Consider the following 26,829-nt stretch of genomic DNA (forward strand, 5'->3'; position numbering starts at 1 on the left):
AATATTTTGGCATCTATAACCTCAGGCAGGTGACGTCAACCGATGAGGTGCACCTGGAGGTTATAAATAGGCATGAACCGGAAACACTCTCAGATCATTTTCTCTTCAGGATCCATGTTGTGTGTGTGCGTGTGTGCAAGCATTTTAACAGAAAGCGAAAATAGAAGTGTCTTACTACTCACCAGTAAGATGGCCCAGTAAGACACGAGTCCGTCCCTCCGTGTAGAAGAATATCTCGCTGAGGGCGATCTTCGCGTTTCTGTCTGAGTGTTTGGGGGAGGAGCACGCTATCTCGGGCTTCAGGGAGCAGGTAAGTATTGCGATTTTCTCCCTATTAAAGTCCCGCGCGCTCGGGTTCGCCGTCTTAAAGTGAAACCGCGACCCGCAGCGCATTTCTGGCGTGCAATCTGGCCGAGGTGCGCGAGACAGGATTTTCCTTTTCTCTCGCTCTCTCGCCGGATTATGAGTCTTTTACCTTCTACTTCTCCAGCGCGCTTCGGCGCTTCTGGTGAAGGGGGGAAAAACTTTCTCTCTCGCTCCCGCGGAGATGGAAACTATCACTCCAGACCGCTCCTCTAGTGATGAGCCGGTGTGTTAGTTCGTGTTAGAGGTGGTAACGCGCGGTCCGACGCGTACACCTCGATTCGCGGTAAAAATAAAAATAAATTAATTAAATAAATCCCCCAAACGCTCACGGTCAGCCGACAGGTGTCTGTCAGGTGGCCGGAGGAGGAGGGACCTCAATGATGGCCCCTCCCCTCCTGGCGACCTCCATGAGTTAACTCTTTCATGGAATAAGCCATATTTATCCTGTGTTTTTGTGCTATTGACATTTGGTTTGTTCCAATGTCATGGATGAAAGCGCGGTCCTTTATGATGATGTCCCAGATCAGAGAGACGCTCACGGGCTATCTCTCCCCTGGGAGCTCATCCTCTTGGGAAAAATCCACACTCCCTACCAAGCGTGTAGACTAACATCTTCGTTGGTGGGAGAAGATTTTTCAGGCAGCGGATTAGCCTGGTGCAGCCCTGCACACGATGGCTTTGCAGGCAGACCAGACTGACCTACTGAGAGCTGCACCTTTTAGAGCGGCTGGCAGTGGGGAACCTACTGCCAGCTATGTCTCTTTAGGTACGAAGCTATGAAGAGGACCAGCATCCTTAGGAGGCCGTGGTTCAATCTCCGCCACCATTGGTGTTTCGGAGAGCAGCGGTCTCCAGTGACACACCCATCTAGCCGAGGTGTTAAAGTTCTCCTGCGCGCGCCGAACTCATTAAAGCATACTCTAAAGGAGTATAAGCTAGGCGAGGTGGTAACGTCACCGCTCCCAGAGTGGTTTCAGTGGTGGCTCAGTGCCGGGGGATTTCATCCAAGGGCCAATCCCCAGAGGCAACAAGGGTTACGCGCCGGGAGCTTCGTACCCTTTCTATGTGGTTCAGACCCTCGTCCTTGACTCTGGGTCCCACTCTAGGTCCGTGCTGTCGTCGCGAGTTGCTAACGGCAGACGTTTTTCCCTTAGGGGCCGGAGCGCGACCTTAGATGGCCGCCCAGCCCAAGGGAGCTGGAGAGGTCATCTTCTCGCGTGGCACACTAATTGCCCCGAAACGATGACTCTATTTCTGGCCCTGAAATACTCCCTCCAGCAACTGAGAGGCAACAAAGGTTACGCGCCGAGAGCTTCGTACCCTCTTCATGGAGCTAGCGCCTTGGCATTAACATGTCATCGTAGCTCACCTCGTTTTCTTTAGGATCGAGTCTCAACGCCATGGAAAGCGTTCTCTTTCCTACACAAAGCATACATTGAGTGTCATGTGAGATCCGACCGCACTGCGGGCACAGCTGTCTTCTGCGCGCGTCAAGTCCATTCTGAACACTCTAAAGGAGTTCAAGCTAAGCAGGAAGTAACTTTCACCGCTTCTGTGGTGGCTAAGTGCCTGGGGATTTCATCCAAGGGCCAATCCCCAGAGCTAATAAGGGTTACGCGCCGGGAGCTTCGTACCCTTTTTATGTGGTTCAGACCCTCGTCCTTGACTCTGAGTCCCACTCTAGGTCCGTCCTGTCGTCGCAAGTTGCTAACGGCAGACGTTTTTCCCTTAGGGGCTGGAGTGCGGCCTTAGATGGCCACCCAGCCCAAGGGATCTGGAGAGGTCATCTGCTCGTGTTGCACATCAATTGCCCCGAAACGATGACTATTTCTGGCCCTGAAATACTCCCTCCAGCAGTCAGGAGGTTAACATGTCCTAGCGTGGAAAACTACACTAGGACATGGCAAAACATGCAGACCCAGTCCACTGCCGAACTGCTTCAGTGCTGGAGCTTCTGCAAGAAAATTGACCTCAGACTTTTGCCCTAGTGCACTCAGAACATACGTAGCCGCTCCTCGCCTACGTCCTGACTGATGGGGCTGGTGGAAAGCACCCCTTAGTTGCAGGCTTATTCACGGGCCTCATCAGCCTTCTTATTGTGCTTAGGCTTTGCCATTGGCTAGCTAGAGCTATTCTGCATCCTCACCCAGCTATCCTCTGCAGTTGTCTTCGAAGCTTCTGTTCTCCGCCGTTACAGCCACGGGGCAGTAAGACTTCATTAACTGCGTCTATTTCATGCTCATTAGGATTTACAGTACACCACCGCACTAGCCAGTGGCGTAAATCAGAGCAGATTTCATATGTCTTGGGGCCGCAGCCGGAGGGCAGCCGCCATTAGACGAGTTGGGTTAAAGATGCTAGCGCTCTAGCCTAGGAGTACAGGAGAAATTCTGTCCCTCGGGACCTTTTACACTCCAGCCCAACTATCTTCCACAGTCGAAGCCTTCTGTCCTCCGCCGCTAGCTCCGGAGCAGTTAAGACTTCAGTCGCTGTGTCCAGCTCATGCTCTTCAATTTACAGCGCACCTCTGCATTAAGCCAGGGCCGTAAATTAGAGCAGGGTTTCATACGTCTTGGGGGCGCGGCCGAAGGGCAGCCGCCATTAGACGAGTTGGGTTGGAAATGCTAGTGCCCTAGCCTAGGAGGACAGGACAAATTCTGTCCTTACATTCCAGGACATAAAACATGTAGACCCAGTCCACTGCCAAACTGTTACAGTGCTGGAAGTTTCTGCAAAAAAAAAAAAAAAAGCCGTTCTGCATTTTTACCCAACTATCTCCCACAGTTGAAGCCTTCGGTCCTCCGCCGTTAGCTCCGGAGCAGTAAGTCTTCATTCGCTGTGTCCAGCTCATGCTCTTCAATTTACAGCGCACCTCTGCATTAAGCCGGGGCCGTAAATTAGAGCAGGGTCTCATATGTCGTGGGGCCGCGGCCCAAGGGCCGCCGCCATTAGACGAGTTGGGTTAAAGATGCTAGTGCTCTAGCCTATGAGGCGCGTGGCATACTTCGCCTCTAGTGATTAGGGCCGTTCGACCAGGAAGCTTGCCTTTGTCTATTGCTCCGGCAAGAGGGGCTTCCAAAGATGGCATGCGGCAGGCTGCCTTTCCGCAAGACATCGGTCAGGCGTCATGGTTTGATGCCATGCTTACGGGGTCTAGGACTCCTTGGGGGTACTGTGCGCACATGACACAACCCTGGGGGTCCAGACACTTGCAGTGCGGCGGAGTGGGTATTCTCGTTCCCATAGCGCTTTCGCGCAGCATCGAGTGTAGCTTTTGAAAGGGAACGTCTCGGGTTACTTTGCTCTAACCCTGTTCCCTGAAAAAGCGGGAACGAGATGCTGCGCTACAATGCCGCACTGCATGCGTGACTGGACATCCTTCAGACAAAATTGACCTGAGGGTGTTTCCGGTTCATGCCTATTTATAACCTCCAGGTGCACCTCATCGGTTGACGTCACCTGCCTGAGGTTATAGATGCCAAAATATTTGGCGTGTTTGACACACACGTGCTTCACAACCGGTCACGAGGAATCGTTTCCCATAGCGCTTTCGCGCAGCATCGAGTGTAGCTTTTGAAAGGGAACAGGGTTACAGCAAAGTAACCCGAGACGTTTGCTATCAAGTTGGAATTGTACTTATGAGGAGTATAAATTGATTGTATGTCACTTTGCTTGAGTTGAAATAAAAGTGGTCCATTGCAAATTTGTATAAGTCATTGACTGAAATCATATATAATTAGTATATGCAGACATATCTTAATATTGACTTAAATTATGTATAATAATTATATGTAGATTTATAGTAATTTAATTGCTGTAATATAAGGAATTAGGTGGAATCATATAAAGTTTGAAGAGCAGGCACACAATTTCCCTATTAAAACAATATAAAATCTGTATGAAACATAAACAAAATGTAAATAAATCCTATATGACTTTTATTAGATTAGCATACAATGCAGTATAAGAACTTTACATGATTTGTATATGAATATTAGTAATTTCCTTTATTTTTTACTAATACCATACATATTTGCACACTATTGTCATGTAAAACTCATATAAGACTTCATACAGTATTTATATATGACCCAAAAAATCCCCTACAAGTTGTATGTGTGCTTTTTAGTATGAAAGTGGCCATAATCGGTCTGATTTTGCATCAGACATGTATTGGGCTTACATGAAACATAGAATGTAATTCTGACCTGTTTAAGTAAGGAATATATATGATTGCTTTATATAAATCATGCAGTTTTTTTTCATATGGGACATGCAGCAGCTGTATGATCTTTGATGTTGTATTTATTAGATGTTCTTTGTAAAACAGTTAAACTGCATATTGCTGACTGTAAATAACGTTAGCATCGAGCGTAGCCCTGAGTCTCTGCACAAGTTTATGGGTTCTAATGCACTCATTGATTTTTCTGTTCCTCTGTTTCATGGTGTTTTATGAGATGTCTCTATTTCTCACTCTGAACCTCAGATGTTTCGCTCCTGCAGTCGTGACGAGCGTTAGAACCCGACTGAGACTCGACATTCGTCCCTATGAGTTTTGGTAAACTGAAAACAATCCACTGGAAATGAAAGTAAACAACGTGTGCACTTTAGAATCAGACCTGATCCATCAGCTCTGTCAGCTTTTTATTTGTAACTCAGTGGACAATTAATGAGTTCATAAAAGTAAATGATGCAAGTTTGAAATTGTATTAAAGATCAAGTGGATTGGATTAAACATCAAGTACTGCATGTGTCTCTGAAACTGATTTTTACACACACACACACACACACACACACACACACACACACATAATCAAATTTATATGAACACTTGTTTACAGCTTTTAAATCAGAATTATGACAAATTTTTACCACACAATTATGAAGAATGCTGAAATATTTTCATTTTTTCTCAGTGCTGTAGAATCCTGCGCTCTGATTGGTCAGAAGGTGTTGATCTGGGGGACTCATGGACGTAGAGTATTATGGTGAACTGGTATGTTTGGATGCTGTCTTCCTCACTCTCATTGATCACTCAGGTTTGTTGACGGTGAGGTGATTGGTTGCTTTACATCTCAGTTCCCCCACATGTCTGTGTTTTCTTCTGGCTCCTCCCCTTTTTAGTCATGATGTCATAGTTAGTCCTGCTTACACTAAATACATTATACATTATGTGACTGTGACCAGACCTAACTGTTATCTCTCCGTTCTCTCTCTGATGTTGGCCTCGACTGATGACTTGACTTGGCTGCAGTCGCTCGATAGTTCAAGTCTACCTGAGTCTCCAATAATGAACTGGACTCCATATGAACTTCTCCACATCTCCTGTTCTACTGAACTTCCAGCCTCCTAACACACAGTATGAGTGCAGATCAATCCCTGCTATCCGTTATCACCCAGATGAGGATGGGTTCCCTGTTGAGACTGGTTCCTCTCAAGGTTTCTTCCTATTACCATCTAAAACCAAGTTTTTCCCTCAGCACCGTCACACTCAGCTCGTTCATCAGGGACGATCTGATCATTCTGATTCACACACACTCACACACACACACACACACTCACATCTCATACAAACGTAAATAATTCTCATGATTGTGTAAAGCTGCTTTGTGACAATGACAATCGTTAAAAGCGCTATACAGCGGAACCTCGGATTACGAGTAACGCGGTTTACGAGTGTTTCGCAAGACGAGCAACAATTTTTAATAATTTTTGACTTGAAAAACGAGCATTGTCTTAATTTACGAGCACCGAGTATCATGTTTCACGGATGCGCTTCACGCATGCGCACGCACACACTGTGTGTGTGTGTGTGTGATGTGCGTGCGCGCGCACACACATTACCGGAGAGACCATTTTTAAAACCTTTTAAAAATTTGCGAGGAACATTCCTAGTCACACTCACGTGAGCGCATACTAACAGGATCACTGCTGTAAGTAAAACAACAACAAAAAACAAATTAAACCTTAAACCTCCTTACCTTTGAAAACAATCGCGACAGAGAAGAGTTTGTGTGTTTGTTTGGCAACCTGAGAGGAGGGGAGCTGTAAAGCCGAGACCTATCGTCTCCCCTGCTGGGTCTTAGTGCCTGCAGTGTTTTTGAGTGCGCGTGTGTGTTTGTGTCTGTGTAAGGCAGAGTGTTTGTGTGTTTGTTTGGCAACCTGAGAGAAGGGGGCCGTAAATGCGAGCGAGCCCCTCTTCAGCCCCCCTTCTCTCAGGTTGCCAAACAAACACACAAACTCCTCTCTGTCGCGATTGTTTTCAAAGGTGAGGTGCTGTTTAATTAGTTTTTTGTTGTTGTTGTTGTTGTTGTTGTTTTACTTTACAGCAGTGATCCTGTTAGTATGCGCTCACGCGAGTGTGACTAGGAATGTTCCTTGCTAATTTTTAAACAGTTTTAAAAACGGTCTATCCGTTAATGTGTGTGTGTGTGTGTGTGTGTGTGTGTGTGTGCGCGCACATTCTACACACATACACACTGCATGCACGAAAACCCTCATCTGTCAGGATTTATTTTTAAAATTTTTTTAAGGTAAAGTACAGGTTAATTTGTTTTATTTTTACTTTATATTTTGTATTAGTTATATTTATGTATTTATTTTTTGGGGCTGTAGAACGAATAATTTAAGTTTTCATTATTTCCTATGAGTAAATTTAATTTGGTTTACGAGTGTTTTGTACGGTGGCCCTGAAATGCAAAACAAATTAACAAAACTGAACACAAAATAACAAAACCTAATACAAAATAACAAATTCAAAACCAAATTAACAAAACGGAAAACCAAATAACTAATATCTGACTGGCCGAGAAGTGCAATACAAATTAACAAAACGGAAAACAAATTAAAAACCAAATAACAAAACCCAAAACAATTTTTTTTTGGGGGGGGGGGAGTTTTGTTGTTTTGTTTTCAGATTTGTTAATTTGGTTTTGGATTTGTTAATTTGGTTTTGAATTTGTTAATTTGTTTTCCGTTTTGTTAATTTGTATTGCACTTCTCGACCAGTCCGATACAAACCGGAAAAGGTAGGTATAGTTAGCGAATGAAATGCTTACCACTGATTGGACGAGACATCTGTCACTCAAGATATACAGGAAGTAGGAACTTGTTTCTTTATCTTTGTTTCTTGTGTGTTCTGCTTCACTTTAAACTATGATGGCCGTGAAGTGCAAAAAAATTAACAAAACTGACTTCAGGGCCACCGTAAGTTCGCCATATTTGAAACCACAATAATGTTTGCACATTCATACACACGCGAATCTACCGCTACTACAGTACTTCCTGTATATCTTGAGTGACAGATGTCTCGTCCAATCAACGGTAAGCATTTCATTCGCAAACTTATACCTACCTTTTCCGGTTTTGTATCTTACTGGCCGAGAAGTGCAATTCAAATTAACAAAACAGAAAACAAATTCAAAACAAAATTAACAAATCCGAAAACAAAATAACAAAACCAAAAAACAAAACAACAAAACTCCCCCCCTCCAAAAAAATAGTTTTGGGTTTTGTTATTTGGTTTTTAATTTGTTTTCCGTTTTGTTAATTTGTATTGCACCTCTAGGCCAGTCAGATATTAGTTATTTTGTTTTCCGTTTTGTTAATTTGGTTTTGAATTTGTTATTTTGTATTGGGTTTTGTTATTTTGTTTTCAGTTTTGTTAATTTGTTTTGCACTTTAGGGCCACCGTAGTTTTGCAATACGAGCCCACTTCCGGAACGAATTATGCTCGTAATCCGAGGTTTCACTGTACAAATAAAATTTAATTGAATTGATTAGTTCTGTATACCAGCAGTTCTGACAGTAGTGCGGTGCTCGTTCACAGGGACGTGTGCGGCAGTCAGGATGCACACTTTGTTACTAATGATGAATTTTAACATTTTTAGAATATTCCAGAAAAAAAGACTCCAGTGTCTGAACGTTATTACGGCCAGTAAATCTTTTTCTAATTATAAATGATTAAATCACTCGACTCATTAATAAATTATTCAATTAATTTAGAGAATATTTATTAGAATTATTTAATTTAGATGAAAATGCCTCCTTTATTGTCTGAAGAACTTCTCCTGGATTCAAGTTTAAACATCAGTGCAGAAGGAAGGACGAAACCAAACTTCAGTCTGATGAGACTCTACACACTGATGAAGTGAAAGTGTGATGTGATTATGTTCACTTTCTAACGAGAAACCAGAATTTACTCTCTGCATGTTTGTGACTGAAGACGTAAAGTGATAATAAAGATAAAGTGATGCTACGACACCACGCGTATGGACTTCTGGAGCAGGTTCTCACTGAATAAACTCTCTCAGGTTCTCTAACCAGACGCAGTAAAGGATCAGGAGTTACTGTATGTGAACCATCATTAAAATAAGAGACGTATAAACTATTTTATATTTGATCTCCTCACACACATTTCCTCCTGAGACACGTTTACAGATGCAGCACGATTAGAGAGTGTGTGTGTGTGTGTGATGCTGTTATGCTTAATTAGAGGAGACATTATGACAAGTTGTATTTTCTGCTTTTTCCTGCCAACGGTGACAAACCAGGTGTCGTGTGTGTTACAATATGTTATACATGGGCAGCAGGGTGTGAGGGTGTGACACACCATATATGGTTGGATTGGAATTTAAGTGTGTGACATCATTGAGCTACGCAAGTGAAGTAAAGAAACTAGCACAAGGAAACCTGCGTTTCTGAGATTCCTTGTTTATGTGGGATCATTGATCACCGGAGTCAACTTCAGTCATACACTTCAGTCAGTCTACTGTAGGGCACCAGACACACACACACACACACACATACACACAAACACACACACACACACACACACGCATGCACACACACACATACACACACCCACACACTCACACACACACACACACGCACGCACGCACGCACACACACACACACACACTCACACTCACTCACACACACACACTCACGCACACACACACTCACGCACACACACACAGTGTGATTAGAACTCACAGGAATAGAATTAAACAACTGTGTGTCAAACATCTTTAAAGTTGTTTGTTTGTTTATTTGTTTGTTTGTTTGTTTGTTAGTCTACATAAAGTTTCTTCCAAGTTATTCACATTTGAATGTCTGTAGTTCAGCTGGCTTTGTGTAAATAATAAACCTGAGTGTTTCCATGAATAATTCCTTCTCTTTATCTAAATGTAGCTCTTCTGAATTACACTCTCAGAGGGTGATGAGTCCGTTATCATATTAATCAGTTCTAGTCCTAGTTTTAGATCTGACCTGTGAGAGAAGGTGATGGCCTCTTGGCCTCTGATCAGGGTTGTGTAACTATGCTTGTATTACTCGACCTCACGCTATTCTTCTTCACAGATTAGAAAATGTAGTAGGAATTAAGGGTACAGCCCTCTCCTGGCTCAGATCCTATCTGACCCATCGTTATCAGTATGTAGACTTAAATGGTGATTATTCTGCATGTTCTCTAGTGGAGTTTGGCGTTCCGCAGGGTTCAGTTTTAGGTCCACTGCTTTTTTCCCTTTACATGCTTCCTCTGGGCAACATAATCCGTAAGCATGGTATTAGTTTTCATTGTTATGCTGACGATACACAGTTATATGTCTGATGAGAAAAAACAGCTTACTAAAGTTGAGCAATGTGTGCAGGACATAAGAAATTGGATGCTAATTAACCTCCTTTTGCTTAATCCGGATAAGACAGAAGTTCTAGTCATAGGACCGCATACAGCTAGGAGTAAAATTTTAGATCACGCTGTAACTTTAGATGGCCTTTCTGTTCCATCAAGTGCAACAGTGAAAGACCTCGGTGTGATTATTGATTCCAGCCTTTCATTTGAAGCTCATGTAGATAATATTACCAGGATAGCATTCTTTCACCTCAGAAATATTGCCAAGATAAGAAATTTATTGTCGCTAAACGATGCAGAAAAACAAGTTCATGCTTTTATCACCTCTAGGTTGAACTATTGTAATGCCTTACTGTCTGGTTGTTCAGCTAGATGCATAAATAAGCTTCAGCTAGTCCAGAATGCAGCAGTGAGAGTCCTCACTAGAACCAGAAGATATGAGCACATCACCCCTATCTTATCTTCACTGCATTGGCTCCCTGTGAAATTTCGCATTGATTTTAAAATACTACTCTTGACATATAAAGCATTAAATGGTCTCGCGCCGCAGTACCTGAGCGAACTGCTAATGTCTTACGATCCGCCACGCCTACTTTGATCAAAGGATGCAAGCTGATTATCAGTACCGCGTATTATGAAAAATACAGCTGGGGGCGGAGCTTTTTCTTACAAAGCCCCAAAATTATGGAATAGTCTTCCAAAATAGTGTTCAGGACTCAGACACAGTCTCAGTGTTTAAGTCCAGGCTAAAAACCTATTTATTTAGCCAAGCATTTTTATAAATAGATTAGCCATAGGTAAAGGAGCAGATCTGGGGGACTCATGGACGTAGAGTATTATGGTGAACTGGTATGTTTAGATGCTGTCCTCCTCACTCTCATTGATCACTCAGGTTTGCTGACGGTGAGGTGATTGTTTGCTTTACATCTCAGTTCCCCCTCATGTTTGTGTTTCCTTCTGGCTCCTCCCCTTTAGTTATGCTGCCATAGTTAGTCCTGCTGGAGTCTCTGCTTGCACTCTACAGTTAATATACATTCACATTATACATTGTGTGACTGTGATCATACCTAACTGCCATCTCTCCTCTTCTTCTCTTTCTCCCCCTCTTTCTCTTTCCTCTCTCCTCCTGTCTCCCCCTTTCACTCTTTCTCTCTCTCTGTCGAGCTACACATGTCGTTCCTGAGCTGCCAGTGATCCAGACTCCCTCTGCCCTCCGGACCTGTCTGACCCATTCTGGTGCCCCGCTTCTGGCTGAAGATCTTGTCTCATGGATGCCCCGTGTGTCTCTCTGGGATGCGTCTGGTGTCTGGGGATGGTTCTCTCTACCTAGAAGACGGTTCTGGCCTTGACTGGTGTTGCAACTGTTTCTCTGGGGACTTGACAGTTCGATAGTTTATGACTGGAACTTCTTGCAAGTCTACCTGGGTCTTCAATAACTACCTGGACTCCATATTAACATCAATTAACATCAGCTATTATAGCTGAACTGCCTCCCACCCTACACACTGTATAAATGCAGATCATTTACTGCTTTCTGTTTCACCCAAATGAGGATGGGTTCCCTGTTGAGTCTGGTTCCTCTCAAGGTTTCTTCCTATTACCATCTCAGGGAGATTTTCCTTGCCACTGTCGCCCTCGGCTTGCTCACCAGGGACAAACTGACCATTTTGATTCATACAAATTCACATTTCATACAAACTTAAATAATTCTTTTGACTGTGTAAAGCTGCTTTGCGGCAATGAAAATTGCTAAAAGCGCTATAAAAATAAAATTAAATTGAATTGAATTGAATGATCAGGTCTGATGTCATCCACAGGACGGAGGTGGACGTGTCTGTTCTCAGCACATGCTTGGCCTCAGCTACTCTGTCCCCTCCATTAAACCGTCGTACACACCGAGCTACAAATCTCCAGGAGGTCACAGGGAGGATAGCGGCACGGCCCGAACCCAGGACAGATAAACTGCAAACAGCCTCGTCACAGAAATCTGCAGCAAATCCTGTCGGCCTGACGCCGTGAGATTAATGAGACGCCTCTAAATCTTTTACTTTCTGAAACTCGTAACACCTTGATTTATGTTTACTGTTATTTTTATACATGAAACAAATTGGTACAAGGTGGAGACCGAGATGTGACGTATGATGTCCTCAGAAAAGCCATTCTGTTGGCTGTAAAATGCTCTGAAACCGTAATAAATAAATAAATAAATAAATAAGTTAATTTATAAAACCCAGGGCAGCTGAAGTCTTTTTAAACTGGAACAATAAGAGTGTTTTTTGGGTGTGTAAATGTATTTAGGTGAGAAATGACTGAATAATTAATAATTAAGGCGACATGAGTGAAGAGTTAGGGTTAGGGTTTAACCTAACCCTAACCCTAACCCTGTATACACACACTACATATACAGTATATACAGTACAGGTGTGTGTTTTGGATAATGTATTAGCTGTGGACAATGAGGACAGTGAGGACAGTTAGGTATCATCGGACCATCAGGAGCTTCTCCGTCTGATTTAATGTACACACTTCATTCCCGCACTGCACTTAAACAGTGTTTATTAACATATTAAATATGATTAAGGAAATTCTTCCTTTAAAAGATAAAAATTTTTTGGTTTCTATGGGGATATTTTTCTGATTATTCCAATCGGTTTTATGTTGAGATTCATGAGAACTTTCACTGCCCGGTTTGATTTGAATATTTGGTTTGATATTATTTTCTGGTTCTATAATAAGTGTATTTAAGCTGTTGTACTTGTAAGATATTTATAAAAATGGTATATTGCATGTGTGTATTATTACAAATACTTGCAATATAATTAAATAGTTAATATTATTTGATACTCAGTTTGTTTACATTAAGTTTATAAAACACAAAAATAATCACAAAATTAATCATAATGTATCTCTCAGTTCTTTACAGTTTTTTTTACAATCACTATGACAGTTTTTTTCAAAACATTTAACAAGTTTCCTAAACTCTTAACACGGTTCGCACAACATCCGTCTTTGTAGGCTGTACAATTAATACATTTCTTGTTGCTTTGATACAAAATGCATACAGTTAACACCAATTTAAAATGTTTGAACTTCTTTTACACACAAGCTGAACCAAGACCAAAACAATGTCATTTTACAGTCAAATGTACAAATGCTTTCACACGGTACGCCAGAACAGATAACATCATGTTCTAAACATAACTTATAGAGGCTAAAGTCAAAGTCAACAGCTGTTCATATTGTGAATCAAAACACAAATATATTCCCTGTATTTTATTCCATTGCCAATGAGAAACAGTTTATTGCAGTTATATAATATATAAATTACAGCTGATTCCCATCGAGGAACCACACTCAGGTGGTGAGGGTTTTCCCAAGAAGGAAGGAAGGAAGAAAGAAAGAAAGAAAGCTTCTCCTACAGCAAGGTGTAAATAATTTTACCGTTTACTGTATTAGAGTGACTGTATGCCTCCGGTCTCTAATATGTAACTGTATTTTGTCCCTCTAAAGGCTCAACGTCTACCTCCCTTAGGGGGCAGAGGAAAGCTCGTGAATGAAGAACAGGAACTTGTTATTGTCAACATGGTGATGACAATGAAATAAAACTGAAGGACATTCACTCCAGAGTTGTAGAGGACAACCTTATCTTTGGGAACATTGCAGCAGTCAGTATAAAATCCATTTTAATAAAATGGGGCAGTGGTAGCTCAGTGTGTTAAGGCTCTGAGTTACGGATCGGAAGATCTGCGGTTCGAGCCCCAGCTCCGCCAGGTTGCCGCTGTTGGGCCCTTGAGCAAGGCCCTTAACCCTGTCTGCTCCAGGGGCGCCGTAAAAATGGCTGACCCTGCGCTCTGACCCCTGCCTACTAACAAGAAGCTGGGATATGTGAAGAATAAAGAATTTCACTGTGCAGTAATGTATGTGTGACGAATAAAGGCTTAACACTTAACACACTTAACTTTCTCGGACTCTTGCTAAAAACACAGAGTCCGAATGAAACAACTTTACAAAGTTCCTTTTGAAAGGAACAGTGAGCCCATCAAAGAACTCCGTCACCAATACGTCCAGGTAAGGTTATGCAATACAGTCATTACTGTACTATACACAGTATGTTTTGCAGTAAACTACTCTATAAACCTGGAGTGCATTAGCACATACAGTATATATACAGTACAGCACAACATTTACATACACTGTGTGTAATTACTTTCAGAGGGTCATGGAGTTGGAGGCCAATCAAGTCCCACATGAAATTATCTATTTTGACGAGGCTGGCTTCAACTTGGTGAAAAGTCGTCGCCGTGGGAGAAACATAATAGGCCAAAAAAATTTAAACAATAAGAGCAGCCAAATGAATGGTAATAAAAGAATGGTAATGTCCATGGTTGTGCAATCCACATATTAAAAGTGACTTATGCAGTGCAAATATGCTTAAAGTGATTTATTTAAAGTGACTTGTGATGGAGTGATTTGATGACCACCAGGTGTAGTTGTGCAGTGGCCACTAAAGTGTAAACAAATGTCCAGAATGTCCAGTGTGTGTGTAAAAACCATATGTGTGGGTCAGTACTGTGTGGTGGTGTGATTGTGATTGAGAGACTGTATTGCCTGCGGGAAGAAGCTCCTCCTCAGCCTCTCTGTGTTGGCCTTAAGGGGGTGAAATCACTTTCCTGACCTCAACAGAGAGAACAGTCCATTGTTGGGATGGCTGAGGACCTTTACGATCTTCCTGGCCTTGGTCCAGCACTGCCTGCTGTAGATTGATTGCAGGTCAGGGAGCTCTGTGCGGATGATGCGCTCAGCTGATCACACAACCCTCTGTAGAGCTTGTCTGTCCTGCATGGTGCTGTTCCCGAACCAGGTTGAGATGTTTCCCATCAGGATGCTCTCTATGGTGCAGGAGTAAAAGTTCCTGAGCACCTTGGAGGGCAGTCGGAAGTCTCTCAAACGTCTGAGGTGGTAGAGACGCTGTCGGGCCTTTTTCACCACTGTGTTGATGTGACAGGACCATGACAGGTCCTGCGTGATGTGAACACCGAGGTATTTGATGCAAACCACTCTCTCCACTGGGCTCTCGTTGATGACGGGGTCTGGTAGTTCCTCTCCTGCTTGGTGCTAAAGTCCACTATCAACTCCTTTGTCTTACTGACGTTTAGAAAGAGGTTGTTCCTCTGGCACCAGTTCTCCAGATTCCTAATTTCCTTCAGGTAGGCCATCTCTTTGTTATCAGAGATCAGGTCCACCACGACGGTGTCGTCAGCAAACTTAATGATGGTGGTGGAGCTGGTAGTGGCCACACAGTCATATGTGTACAAAGAGTACAGCAGGGGGCTCAGAACACAACCCTGGGGGCCTCCAGTGTTGAGAATGAATGAGGCTGAGACGTGTCCGCCCATCCTTACTACCTGTGGTCTGCCAGTTAGGAAGTTGGAGATCCACTGACACATGGATGAGCTGAGTCCCAGGTGCTCCAGCTTGGTGGTGAGTGTGGAGGGAATTATGGTAGTAAATGCAGAGCTTTAGTCAATGAAGAGCATTTTAACATAATTCCCCCTTCTAGTGTCCAGGTGAGTGAGTGATGTGTGGAGGTGATGAGAGACGGCATCGTCTGTGGAACGATTTGGACGGTAAGCAAACTGTAGTGGGTCCAGTGTGTCGGGTAGTGAAGAAATGATGAAGTCTCTGACCAGGCGTTCAAAGCACTTCATCACTACTGAGGTGAGGGCTACAGGGCGATAGTCATTGAGAGAAGCAGGATGAGGTTTCTTCGGGACAGGAACAATGATGGACTCTTTGAAGCATGTGGGGATCACCAACTGAGATAAAGAGATCTTGAATATCTCAGTGAACACAGGTGCTAGCTGGTCTGCGCATTATCATCGCTAGCGTCTTTAGCTGCAGCCTTGAAGCGAGCATAGAAGGTGTTCAGCTCGCCTGCCAGAGTCGCGTCCACGTTCGTCATACCGGTTGTTGGTGTTTTATTGTCCGTTATTGTCCTTAATCCCTGCCACAGGCTCCTAGAGTCACTCTGTTGGAGTTGTGACTCTAGTTTTCTCCCGAAGCGCTGCTTCGCCTCTTTTACCGCCTTCCGGACGTTGTATGACACAGCCTTGTACGGTTCCACGTTCCCCTGCCGCGAGGCCCGTGTTGTAGGCAGCGGTGCGAGATCTCAGAGCGTTGCGGATGGTTTTATCCACCCACGGCTTCTGGTTGGGAAACGTTCTAATAGTCTTTTTCTTCACGATATCATCCGCTAGTTTCCCAATGAATCCCACAACCACATCCGTAAACATGCTGACGTCATCAGAGCTGTTCCTAAACATGTCCCAGTCTGCGTCATCGAGTGCGTCCTGTAACGTGGCCACCGATTGGTCCGTCCAGCGCGTGACCTCCCTCTGAACCGGACCTTTTTGTTTCAGCCTTTGTTTGTATTTTGGCAAGAAGATGGAACCTGAGGAAGATGGCGGCGTGGTCGGATTTACCAAACGAAGGGCGAGATTGTGCCTTGTAGCCGTCCTTGACCGTTGTATAGCAGTGGTCCAGTGTCCTTTCACCCCTGGGGGGGCAGCTGATATGCTGATAAAAGTTCGGCGCTGCGCGTTTGAGGTTGGCACTATTAAAGTCCCCCGCCACAATAAGCACAGCGTCCCGGTGTTGTGTCTGGTGATGTGTGAGTGCCTTATGCTGTTCGTATAAGGCAGTGTCCGTGTCCGCTTGTGGTGGAATATAAACGGCGCTGATTATGACCTATGTAAACTCCCGAGGTAGATAAAAAGGACGACACATGATGGACAGTAGTTCCAGGTTTGGTGTGCAGGAGCGTGTGAGATGAACAACGCTCGCGCTGTTGCACCAGCTACTGTTTCCCTTGACTTCCCCGAGTCCCACGTCCTGTTCATGTGGTGAACCAAGAAGAACTCGGCTGCCTGGATGGCGTGGTCCGGCACCGCTGGGTTCAGCCATGTTTTGGTGAAGCAGAGGAGATTGCAGTCCTGAATGTCTCTCTAGAACTTTACCCTTGCCCTGAGGTCATCGAGTTTGTTCTCCAGTGACTGGATGTTGGCGAGCAGGATGCTAGGCAGAGGTCTGCGGTGTGCACGAGCTCTTAGCCTGTTCCTGACGCCGGCTCGTTTCCCTCGCGGCCGCCGCTTCGCGTCGCGTCCTTTGTTCTCCCTCAGGATCTCACTTGGCCAGCTCGGATCCGGAGTTAAAAACTTCGAATTGTGAGTACATTGTATACCAATAGAAACAAGAGTGTCTCTATCATAACAAATGTACTCCATAGTGGTAATTTTGCCGGTTTTAAAACGCTGTAAACTAACTTAAAAAACAAAAACAAAGAAAAGGTGGTCCGAGCAGTCGTGACGGCAGCTGACCTCACTAGCGCCATCTTGGAATACTTCTGAACTGTGATGTGGATGAGAACATGTGGCCAAATGCAGAAGACCGGGCAGAAGATTATAGAAGATTACTTTTTTTAATTATAATTCTGGTGCTTTTTCTGTTTGCATATCTTGCAGTAATGTCCTTTTGCAAATAAAGTCTTTACTGCAGTAGTTCTGTGTCTATATTTTTTTAATAAACTGTACAAAACAAAAATATAGAAAGGCTTCAAATACAGTATAAGGGCAGACCTGAAAATAATGCAGTTTCTGTAATTTTAGCTGATGATAGTGTTTTTTGTTAATGTGTTATGATTGACTAAATGTTCCTGTTGGAAGAGAACATGTGTTACTGTTTTGAATAATTATTTGATAATTTTTATTAATTATACACAGTGTGTGTAGTGTGTATAGTGTGTGTGTGTAGCGTGTGTGTGTAGTGTGTATAGTGTGTATGTGTGTATAGTGTGTGTAGTGTGAAGCATGTGTAGTGTGTGTGCAGTGTGTGTAGTGTGTATAGTTGAGCAATGTGTGCAGGACATAAGAAATCGGATGCTAATTAACTTCCTTCTGATTAACCCTGATAAGACAGAAGTTCTAGTCATAGGACCGCATACAGCTAGAAGTAAGATTCTAGATCACTCTGTACCTTTAGATGGCCTTTCTGTTTCATCGAGTGCAACAGTAAAAGACCTCTGTGTGATTATAGACTCCAGTCTTTCATTTGAAGCTCATGTAGATAATATTACCAGGATAGCATTCTTTCACCTCAGAAATATTGCCAAGATAAGAAATATATTGTAGCGTTTTACCGCCGGAAATGATGTTGGAGAGACGAGTGAGCTTCTTTGCTGCCCAATGCAATGGCTGGGAGTACTTTATTTTACACACGCAGTCATACAAAAGCATGAGCAGCACATTCACACGAAGCCTACCTCCAATTTAGCCTAAGCATGCACCGGAGCACATTTCACACGTCACACACACACCACGCACAAACAGGGCAGAAGCCACTAACCCAAACACCCTTCCCCAACATGGTGAACACACAGACATCCCCACAAGGCATGCTGGTCGTCAACCGCCGCCCCGCCGACGCCACAATATTGTCGCTAAACGATGCAGAAAAACTAGTTCATGCTTTTATCACCTCTAGGTTGGAATATTGTAATGCCTTACTGTCTGGTTGTCTAGGTACATAAACAAGCTTCAGTTAGTCCAGAATGCAGCAGCGAGAGTCCTCACTAGAACCAGAAGATATGAGCACATCACCCCTATCCTATCTTCACTGCATTGGCTCCCTGTGAAATTTCGCATCGATTTTAAAATACTACTCTTGACATATAAAGCATTAAATGGTCTCGCACCGCAGTATCTGAGTGAACTGCTAGTGTCTTACGAACCGCCACGCCTACATCTCACCCACTAATACCACTAATATCTCTCCTACTAATACTCCCATCTCACCTACTAATACCCCCATCTCACCCACTAATACCCCCATCTCACCCACTAATACCCCCATCTCACCTACTTATACCCCCATCTCACCTACTGATACCTTGGAGAATTTCAGTCAGGTTTCAGGCCCCATCATAGTACAGAAACTGCACTAGTTAAGATTGCAAACGACTTGTTTTTAGCTTCGGACCAAGGCTGCACCTCAATTCTAGTCTTGCTTGATCTTAGTGCTGCATTCGACACTGTAGATCATAACATTCTCATAGATCGCTTACAAAATCACATAGGTATTCAGGGACAGGCATTAAAATGGTTTAGATCATACTTGTCTGATCGATACCATTTTGTAGACCTAAATGGAGAACTGTCTGGTGTAATGCCAGTGAAATATGGGGTCCACAAGGGTCAGTTTTCGGACCTCTGCTGTTTAGGACCTCTGCTGTTCTCAATATACATGCCTGGGTAACATCATTAGAAGACATGGGATTAGTTTCCATTGTTATGCTGATGATACCCAATTATATATCTCAACAAAACCAGACGAAATACCTAAATTGTCTAGATTAACCGAGTGTGTCCAGGACATAAAAGATTGGATGACCAATAACTTTCTTTTACTAAACTCAGACAAGACAGAGATATTACTCATCGGCCCAAAAACCCGCACACAACAGCTTTCACAATTCAGCCTGCGTTTAGAAGGATGTACTGTTACTACTAGCTCAACAGTAAAAGACCTGGGCGTGATATTAGACAGTAACTTGTCCTTTGAAAATCATATTTCCAATATCACAAAAACAGCCTTTTTCCATCTTAGAAATATCGCCAAACTTAGGAGTATCCTATCCGTATCTAATGCAGAAAAGCTAGTTCATGCATTCATGACCTCCAGACTGGACTATTGTAATGCATTACTAGGTGGTTGTCCTGCATCCTCAATAAACAAGCTTCAGTTAGTCCAAAATGCAGCCGCCAGGGTTCTCACTAGATCCAGAAAATATGATCATATAACCCCAATATTATCGTCCCTGCACTGGCTACCTGTTCAGTTTAGAATTAATTACAAAATAGTATTACTTACATACAAGGCTTTAAATGGTTTAGCTCCCACATACCTAACTAGTCTTCTAAAACGCTATAATCCACCACGCTCCTTAAGATCACAAAACTCTGGACTTCTTGTAATTCCCAGAATTTCAAATTCTACAAAAGGGGGTAGGGCTTTTTCAAATTTAGCTCCAAAACTTTGGAATAGCCTTCCAGACAGTGTTCGGGGCTCAGACACAATTTCCCAGTTTAAAAGTAGACTCAAGACGCATCTCTTTAATCTGGCATACGCGTAACTCATTCCATAACTTCATACTTCAGTACATCTATCCTGAATGGCAACTACGCTAATTCTCTCCATCTGTTCTGTACTTTTCTACCCATCCCGAGGCATCTGGAGATTGTACCAGCTTCAGTAGATAAAGGCCAACCCTGTGAGGATCCTGAGGCATCCAGAGAAGGACCAGCTCCAGCTGAATTCTGCCTTATTATGATTGGAGCTACACATCCTGCTCCTGTGCTCCCAGTGATCCAGACCCCATCTGCCCTCTGCACCTACTGACTCATCCCTATGCTGAACTGGACTTCATGTTAATTTAAATAATTTCTGTTTATATTGTACTCTCAGCTGCATAACACACATGGTGTTATATTATCTCTATCTGTTATCACCCAAATGAGGATGGGTTCCCTGTTGAGTCTGGTTCCTCTCAAGGTTTCTTCCTATTGCCATCTCAGGGAGTTTTTCCTTGCCACTGTCGCCGTCACCCTTGGCTTGATCATCAGAGAAATTTCATTCATTCATCTCGTTATTATCTAGAGACACTTTTCTCACACACACACAATTTATTATATATATATATATATATATATATATATTTTTTTTGTGAATTTCTTTCATCTTTGTGAAGCTGCTTTGAGACAATGACCATTGTTAAAAGCGCTATATAAATAAAATTGAATTAAATTGAATTGATACCCCCATCTCACCTACTAATACTCTCATCTCACCTACTAATACCCCTATCTCACCTACTAATACCCCCATCTCACCTACTAATACCCCCATCTCACCCACTAATACCCCCATCTCACCTACTAATACCCCCATCTCACCTACGCGGGGCTTGTAGGACGAGTTTCACACACACACACAATAACAGATTGGGAATAACTGCTGTCTGGCTCACGGATTACATAAATTGTCTGAATAGCGGATTACATTTAAATAATAAATAAATAAATAACTGCAGTACTAGGGCCTCTGAGTGGCGCAACTGTAAAGTGCAGGCCCCTATCATCCGGAGACCGCAAGTTCCCAGATGATGCTGTAACCTCTCGCAGCTGGAGGTCTAGAGATCTGATTGGCCGAGCTCTCTCAGAGGGGAGGGACGAGAGGTACTTCCACATTAATCATGGCTCTACAGCCAATCAGGGGCGTCTGTGAGCTTACACAGGCAGAAAGAGCGGATAGCGGATAACTCTGAGTGTGTTACTCCGCCCCCAACGGTGCGTGAGTAAGCAGTTCGAAAAGATGCGGTCGGCTGGCATCACGTGGGTCAAAGGAAACCATGTGATAGTCTGAGTGGTAGTAGTGGCCTTAATGTGGAGCCCCCTAGTGAAGGGGAGGAATTGGACACAACTAAATTAGGGAGAAACAAACATAAAATAAATAAATATATAAATAAATAAATGAGTACCTAAATGGGGGACCTAACGTTTTAAATTACTCATTACATTAAAAAAGTTATCTGAGTACTCTAACGCGTTACACCCAACACTGATTATAAAGAGAGAACGTATTTTTCTCATTTTCTTTAAATTTTTTTCTAAAATGTGACCGTAATGCTTTGACATTTTTCCTTTTTTTTGATGAACATTAAGACATTACACTTTTATTAATCATGACTATGTTAAACCATTTCCCCTCAGGGTGTGTAGACTGCTTATATATTAATCTTAATATCTTCACACAGAACTCATTGGTCCTGACCGGTGAGAAGTGCACTGTTTTCAGTCTCCTAAAACGCCGGATCCGTGTGGACGAAACCCCAATACGATAAAAAATGTATACGTATACAGTGAAACGCGTCTCCGTGTGGACAGGCCCTGTGACAGACAGGCTGAGGGAGAGGAGGGGTTTCCTTCTGTCTCACACACATCACCGTGTTTCAGTAATCTAACCTAGAATATATCCTCCCGAAGATTTCCGTTTGATTCCTAAAAATATGGAACAAATTGTGTCTTTTGTCAGTTCAATACGGAGCAGGGCTTTTAGGGCTTTTACAATACAGGGAGATACAGCATCAGCACTGCCAGGCCTATGATGTCATGGTGCTGGTGTTTCCTCTTAAGGGTTCATGCCATAAACTCATAAAGAACAAAGCAAAACTCGCAGTAAGATTTAAGAAAAAGATTCAGAGCACCACGCAGCTACAGTGAGTGAAACAGAAACAGAAATGTCCTTTTATTGTATTGTTTTATTATTGTCATTTTCTAACAGCAATACCAGCACGCCGACACTAGAGGGCAGAAGCGGGGATTTCCGCCGGTGTCCTTCACGCAGTTCTTCTACGGTTCGTGCTCAGAGCGTCACTTCCTTTTCCAAGATGGCGGCGGTGCACGGGCCTGTGGTGAAGATCCACCCGGTGGTTCTCGCGTCTATCGCGGACTCGTACGAGCGCAGGAACGAGGGCGCGAGCCGGGTGATCGGGACTTTATTAGGTGAGCTCTCTCTAAATCCGCGTCTGGACTTTATACCCGACATGTCACGTGATCGTGTGTGACTCCACTCGCTTCAGATGCTAATGCTAACGTCGCGTGCCTGGTGAGATGGCGCGTGATTGAATTCTGGTGTTTTTTCGTGAAAAGGAAATAATATAATATAGTTTCAGTCGGTGTGATATAATATATAACACAATAATGATGGAGTGTGATATAAATGTTGTATTTTCTGTGTGTAGGAACGATAGATAAACACTCAGTGGAAGTGACCAACTGTTTCTCAGTTCCACACAATGAGTCTGAGGATGAGGTGAGGCTTTAATATCACACAGTTTATTATTATTATTATTATTAATAACTTCTGTTCAACTGTTCCTAATAAACTGGACAGTGTTGTGGTGAAGGTGTGTTAAAGTGTTTATTGTTCATTAATAACATGTTTCCCCTGTTACTCGTGTAGTCTTTATAAATGAACAGTTCTGTAAGGTGTGTGCGTGTGTGTGTGTGTGTGTGTGCAGGTGGCTGTGGACATGGAGTTCGCTAAGAACATGTATGAGCTCCATAAGAAGGTCTCTCCCAGTGAAGTCATCATCGGGTGGTGAGTGGAGACGCAGGGACGTTACTGTATCAGACAGTGTGTGTGTTTCACATTAATGTGTTCTGTGTGTGTAGGTATGCCACAGGATATGACATCACAGAGCATTCGGTGTTAATTCATGAGTATTATAGTCGTGAGGCTCAGAACCCCATACACCTGACTGTGGACACGGCGCTGCAGAGCAACAAGATGAGCATCCGCGCATACGTCAGGTCAGTGCTCTCTCTCACACACACACACACCTCGCTCTGCAACTGAGATGTTACAGAATCACACGTGGCGCTGGTGATGTCGTATCTGCTTTAATTAGGGCCCAGGCACTATGACATCAGCACTATGACATCACAGTGTGTAGGGCCCTGTTGTTTTTCTCAGGATTATTTATTTATTTATTTATTTTCCACCATTCAGGGCTTTTTGGGGTCTTAATCTGCTCACAAACTCAGGTTGTTATCTGCTGACATTCGGATGTCTGAGAATTTCATACCACATGCAGCAAAATCTTACACACATTTTCATGTAGGCACACTTGACTCTGTACTCATTTAGAGCTCATTGAGCCGAACAACTTTCACCATGCATGTCTTCGACTCAACAGGGGGCCGGTTATATTGGGTCGTTTGCAAAATGCACACACTTTTTGATATTCTTGTAGAATTATACGTATACAATTTATACAATCGCTACCAAACTGGGCTGATGTGAGCCAAACACATTGAGGATGCAGAATTGTAGAGGGATATTTAATCTCGGATGGGACGGCTGTGACGAGGCCTTAGACTTGCGCCGAAAAGTGGTTAATGACTTTGTGTGGGACTTCATATTGAGTGACATCATAGTGTGAATCTGTGTGATTGTCTAAGGCTTTTTAGAGGTCTTAACATGAAGTTCCCCCTATTTCTAAAATTATGTCTTAATGGTATTGGTATGTGCCCTTTTGTGTTGCATGTGTTTGGTGTGTCCTCTGTCTTTCTGGAGCACCAGGGTGGCGATCTCGCAGGGTGCTTGGGCCTGTTTATTCCTGCTTGCAACTATATTAAATATTATCGTTATGTTCCATCATTATGGAATATAATTTTCATATTATTTAATATTTTCTCATCTTTATATGAAATATATTTATCATACTTAATTTATCTTTTTTATGTTCTTATGTAATTGTTTTTTATTTAAATATTCTATATATTTTAATATTTTATTTTTAGCTCATAAAACATTTTACTGTAAATTACACTGTATGTGACAATTGAATTTGGGTGAATTTGCTCCAAGGAGCTTCTTTTGTTTATTAGCCTTGTGTGTGTGTGTGTGTGGTGTCTTAGTGCACAGATGGGCGTTCCAGGGAAAACTGTTGGTGTGATGTTCACGCCTTTAACAGTGAAGTATGTTTTCTACGACACCGAGCGGATCGGAGGTTAGTCACACACACACACACACACACACACACACAGCTCCTTGAGCTTCCTGTGATTCCAATATACAGTGCAGTGTAAGGCGAGTCGTGATGAAGTGAGTCTCAGGTCACACTACAGTACAGAGCGCAGTGGAGGAGAAGCACGATGATGGAAAGCTCAGTCCTGCAGCTCACCTCTTTAACTGGCTTTGTGTGTGTGTGTGTGTGTGTGTGTGTGTGTGGGTGTGTGTTTATGGAGAAGATCTGCACTGTTTGTGATTTGGCTTCAGATGTTTGTAAATATTTCAGAGTCTCTATACCTCACCGTCTCCACACAGAGCCAGACACACACCCTCTCTCTCTCTCTCTCTCTGAATGAACTACAGGTTATTTAACAGCTTCATTACAGAAAAGTTCGGCTGTAGTTCTCGCTGTAGCAATGGTGAAGTACTTTGGTGTAAATACTTTACATGTGATCATGCTGGATACAGAACACCAGCCGTGTTTAATATAGATACAGTGAGACGTGTCCTTATAAACACTGAGCAGAACGTCAGTGTGGAGATTTACTGAAACACAAAGGACATGAACACAGCTGCAGTCTAACACACACGCACAAAACGTTTCTTATTCCTTGGTATTTTCCCCCCCTTTTTTTGGTCCTACCAAGTACAACAAAATCATATCATCGTCCCTTTAATTAGAAGTGTGTGTGTGTGTTTGTCTCTTTGCAGTTGATCTCCTGCAGAGGTCTCGTGCGTCTCCCAGTCGCACCAACGGCCTGACCTCTGACCTGTCTCAGGTGGCGAGTTCAGCTGGACGCATACAGGAAATGCTCACCATCGTCCTGGCGTACATTGAGGACGTGCTGGTGTGTGTGTGTGTGGTGAGGGGAGGGGTATGGGGGGTGACAGAGGGTGGATGTTACACTTGACCCTGAAACACCTTCAGTATGTCTGTATATAATTATGTGTGAAGTGTTTAGTCCCTTGTTGACGGATGTGTTTGGGCGGGGTTTACATCTCTATGAGCACGGCATTGTGGGTAATGTAGGAAACTGTTACCATGAGATAAGTTCAGTTAAACATGACCTTAGAATAAATTGTAAATGAAATCTGGGTTTCTGTTGAAGGTCATGTGTTCATTATGAAGATTAGTGTGTGTGTGTGTGTGTGTGTGTGTGTGTGTGTGTGTGTGTGTGAGATCAGGGTGGAGTTTTATTTTAAACAAACTAGCATGAGTTCGGATTGGTTTTAATGATGAAGTGTTTAAATATGGATCGTCTGTGTTTTGTCTGCTGTCAGTCTGGGAAGGTGACGGCAGACAACAGTGTGGGTCGTAATCTCATGGACCTCGTCAACAAAGTGCCCACCATCTCAGCAGAGGACTTCGAGAGCATGCTCAACTCCAACATCAACGTGAGCGCCTCAAACAGGCTTCAAGGCTCTGTTTGTTTGTTTGTTTGTTTGCTTGTTTGTTTGCTTGTTTGATTACTGTGGTTAATGTTCTGATCTGTTTTCTGCAGGACCTCCTGATGGTCACGTACCTGGCGAATCTCACTCAAGCTCAGATTGCTCTTAATGAGAAACTTGTTGTTTTGTAATTAAAAATAAAGACATGTTTATCCCTCTGTCAGAGTCCCAGTGTGTGACAGATGTGTTTATATTTATCTTGAATGCAGGTGTTTATTTACCCTTTACTGTGGGGAAACTGGATGCCTATAGATTATTTTTATTATAATAAGTGAGATCAGGTTTTGTAAACGTCATGTTTTACTGTACATCGTGAGCCTCCTGCTGGACTTTACTGCAGAAGTGTTTTTTTTGAAGTAATAATTAAGTGTTAAACCCTCTCTCTCTCATCCTAATATTATTATTATTATTATTATACACACTGATTACTATTATACACTGATTATTATACACACTATTATTATACAAAATTATTATACACTGATTAATATTATACACACATTATACACTTATTATTATACACACTATTATACACAGATTATTATACTGTACTATTGTTATACACACTGATTATTATTATTATACACTATTATACACACTATTATACACACTGTTTATTATTATTATACACACTGATTATTATTATACACACTATTATATACACTGATTATTATTATATACACTGATTATTATTATTATACACACTGATTATTATTATTATTATTATACACACTGATTATTATTATTATTATTAT

General features: G+C 42.7%; 1 protein-coding gene across 2 annotated transcripts; it reads left to right on the plus strand.

Moving 5' to 3' along the window:
- The first annotated feature begins 6,532 nt into the window (after positions 1 to 6,532).
- Positions 6,533 to 26,232, plus strand: eif3f (eukaryotic translation initiation factor 3, subunit F). Of its 2 annotated transcripts, none has more exons than XM_053476434.1 (9): positions 6,533 to 6,634; positions 22,391 to 22,611; positions 22,851 to 22,921; positions 23,130 to 23,209; positions 23,284 to 23,421; positions 24,532 to 24,623; positions 25,337 to 25,473; positions 25,907 to 26,020; positions 26,128 to 26,232. In XM_053476434.1, the coding sequence occupies exons 1-9, from the start codon at positions 6,549 to 6,551 to the stop codon at positions 26,203 to 26,205; spliced, it is 1,017 nt and encodes a 338-aa protein (XP_053332409.1). In that variant the 5' UTR covers positions 6,533 to 6,548; the 3' UTR covers positions 26,206 to 26,232. The 2 variants fall into 2 exon arrangements, with proteins under 2 accessions (XP_053332409.1, XP_053332410.1); XM_053476435.1 differs by lacking the exon at positions 6,533 to 6,634 and adding an exon at positions 22,285 to 22,325.
- The last annotated feature ends 597 nt before the right edge of the window (positions 26,233 to 26,829 follow it).

This window comes from Clarias gariepinus, chromosome 18 (assembly GCF_024256425.1).
Source record: "Clarias gariepinus isolate MV-2021 ecotype Netherlands chromosome 18, CGAR_prim_01v2, whole genome shotgun sequence".
Classification (NCBI taxonomy): domain Eukaryota; kingdom Metazoa; phylum Chordata; class Actinopteri; order Siluriformes; family Clariidae; genus Clarias; species Clarias gariepinus.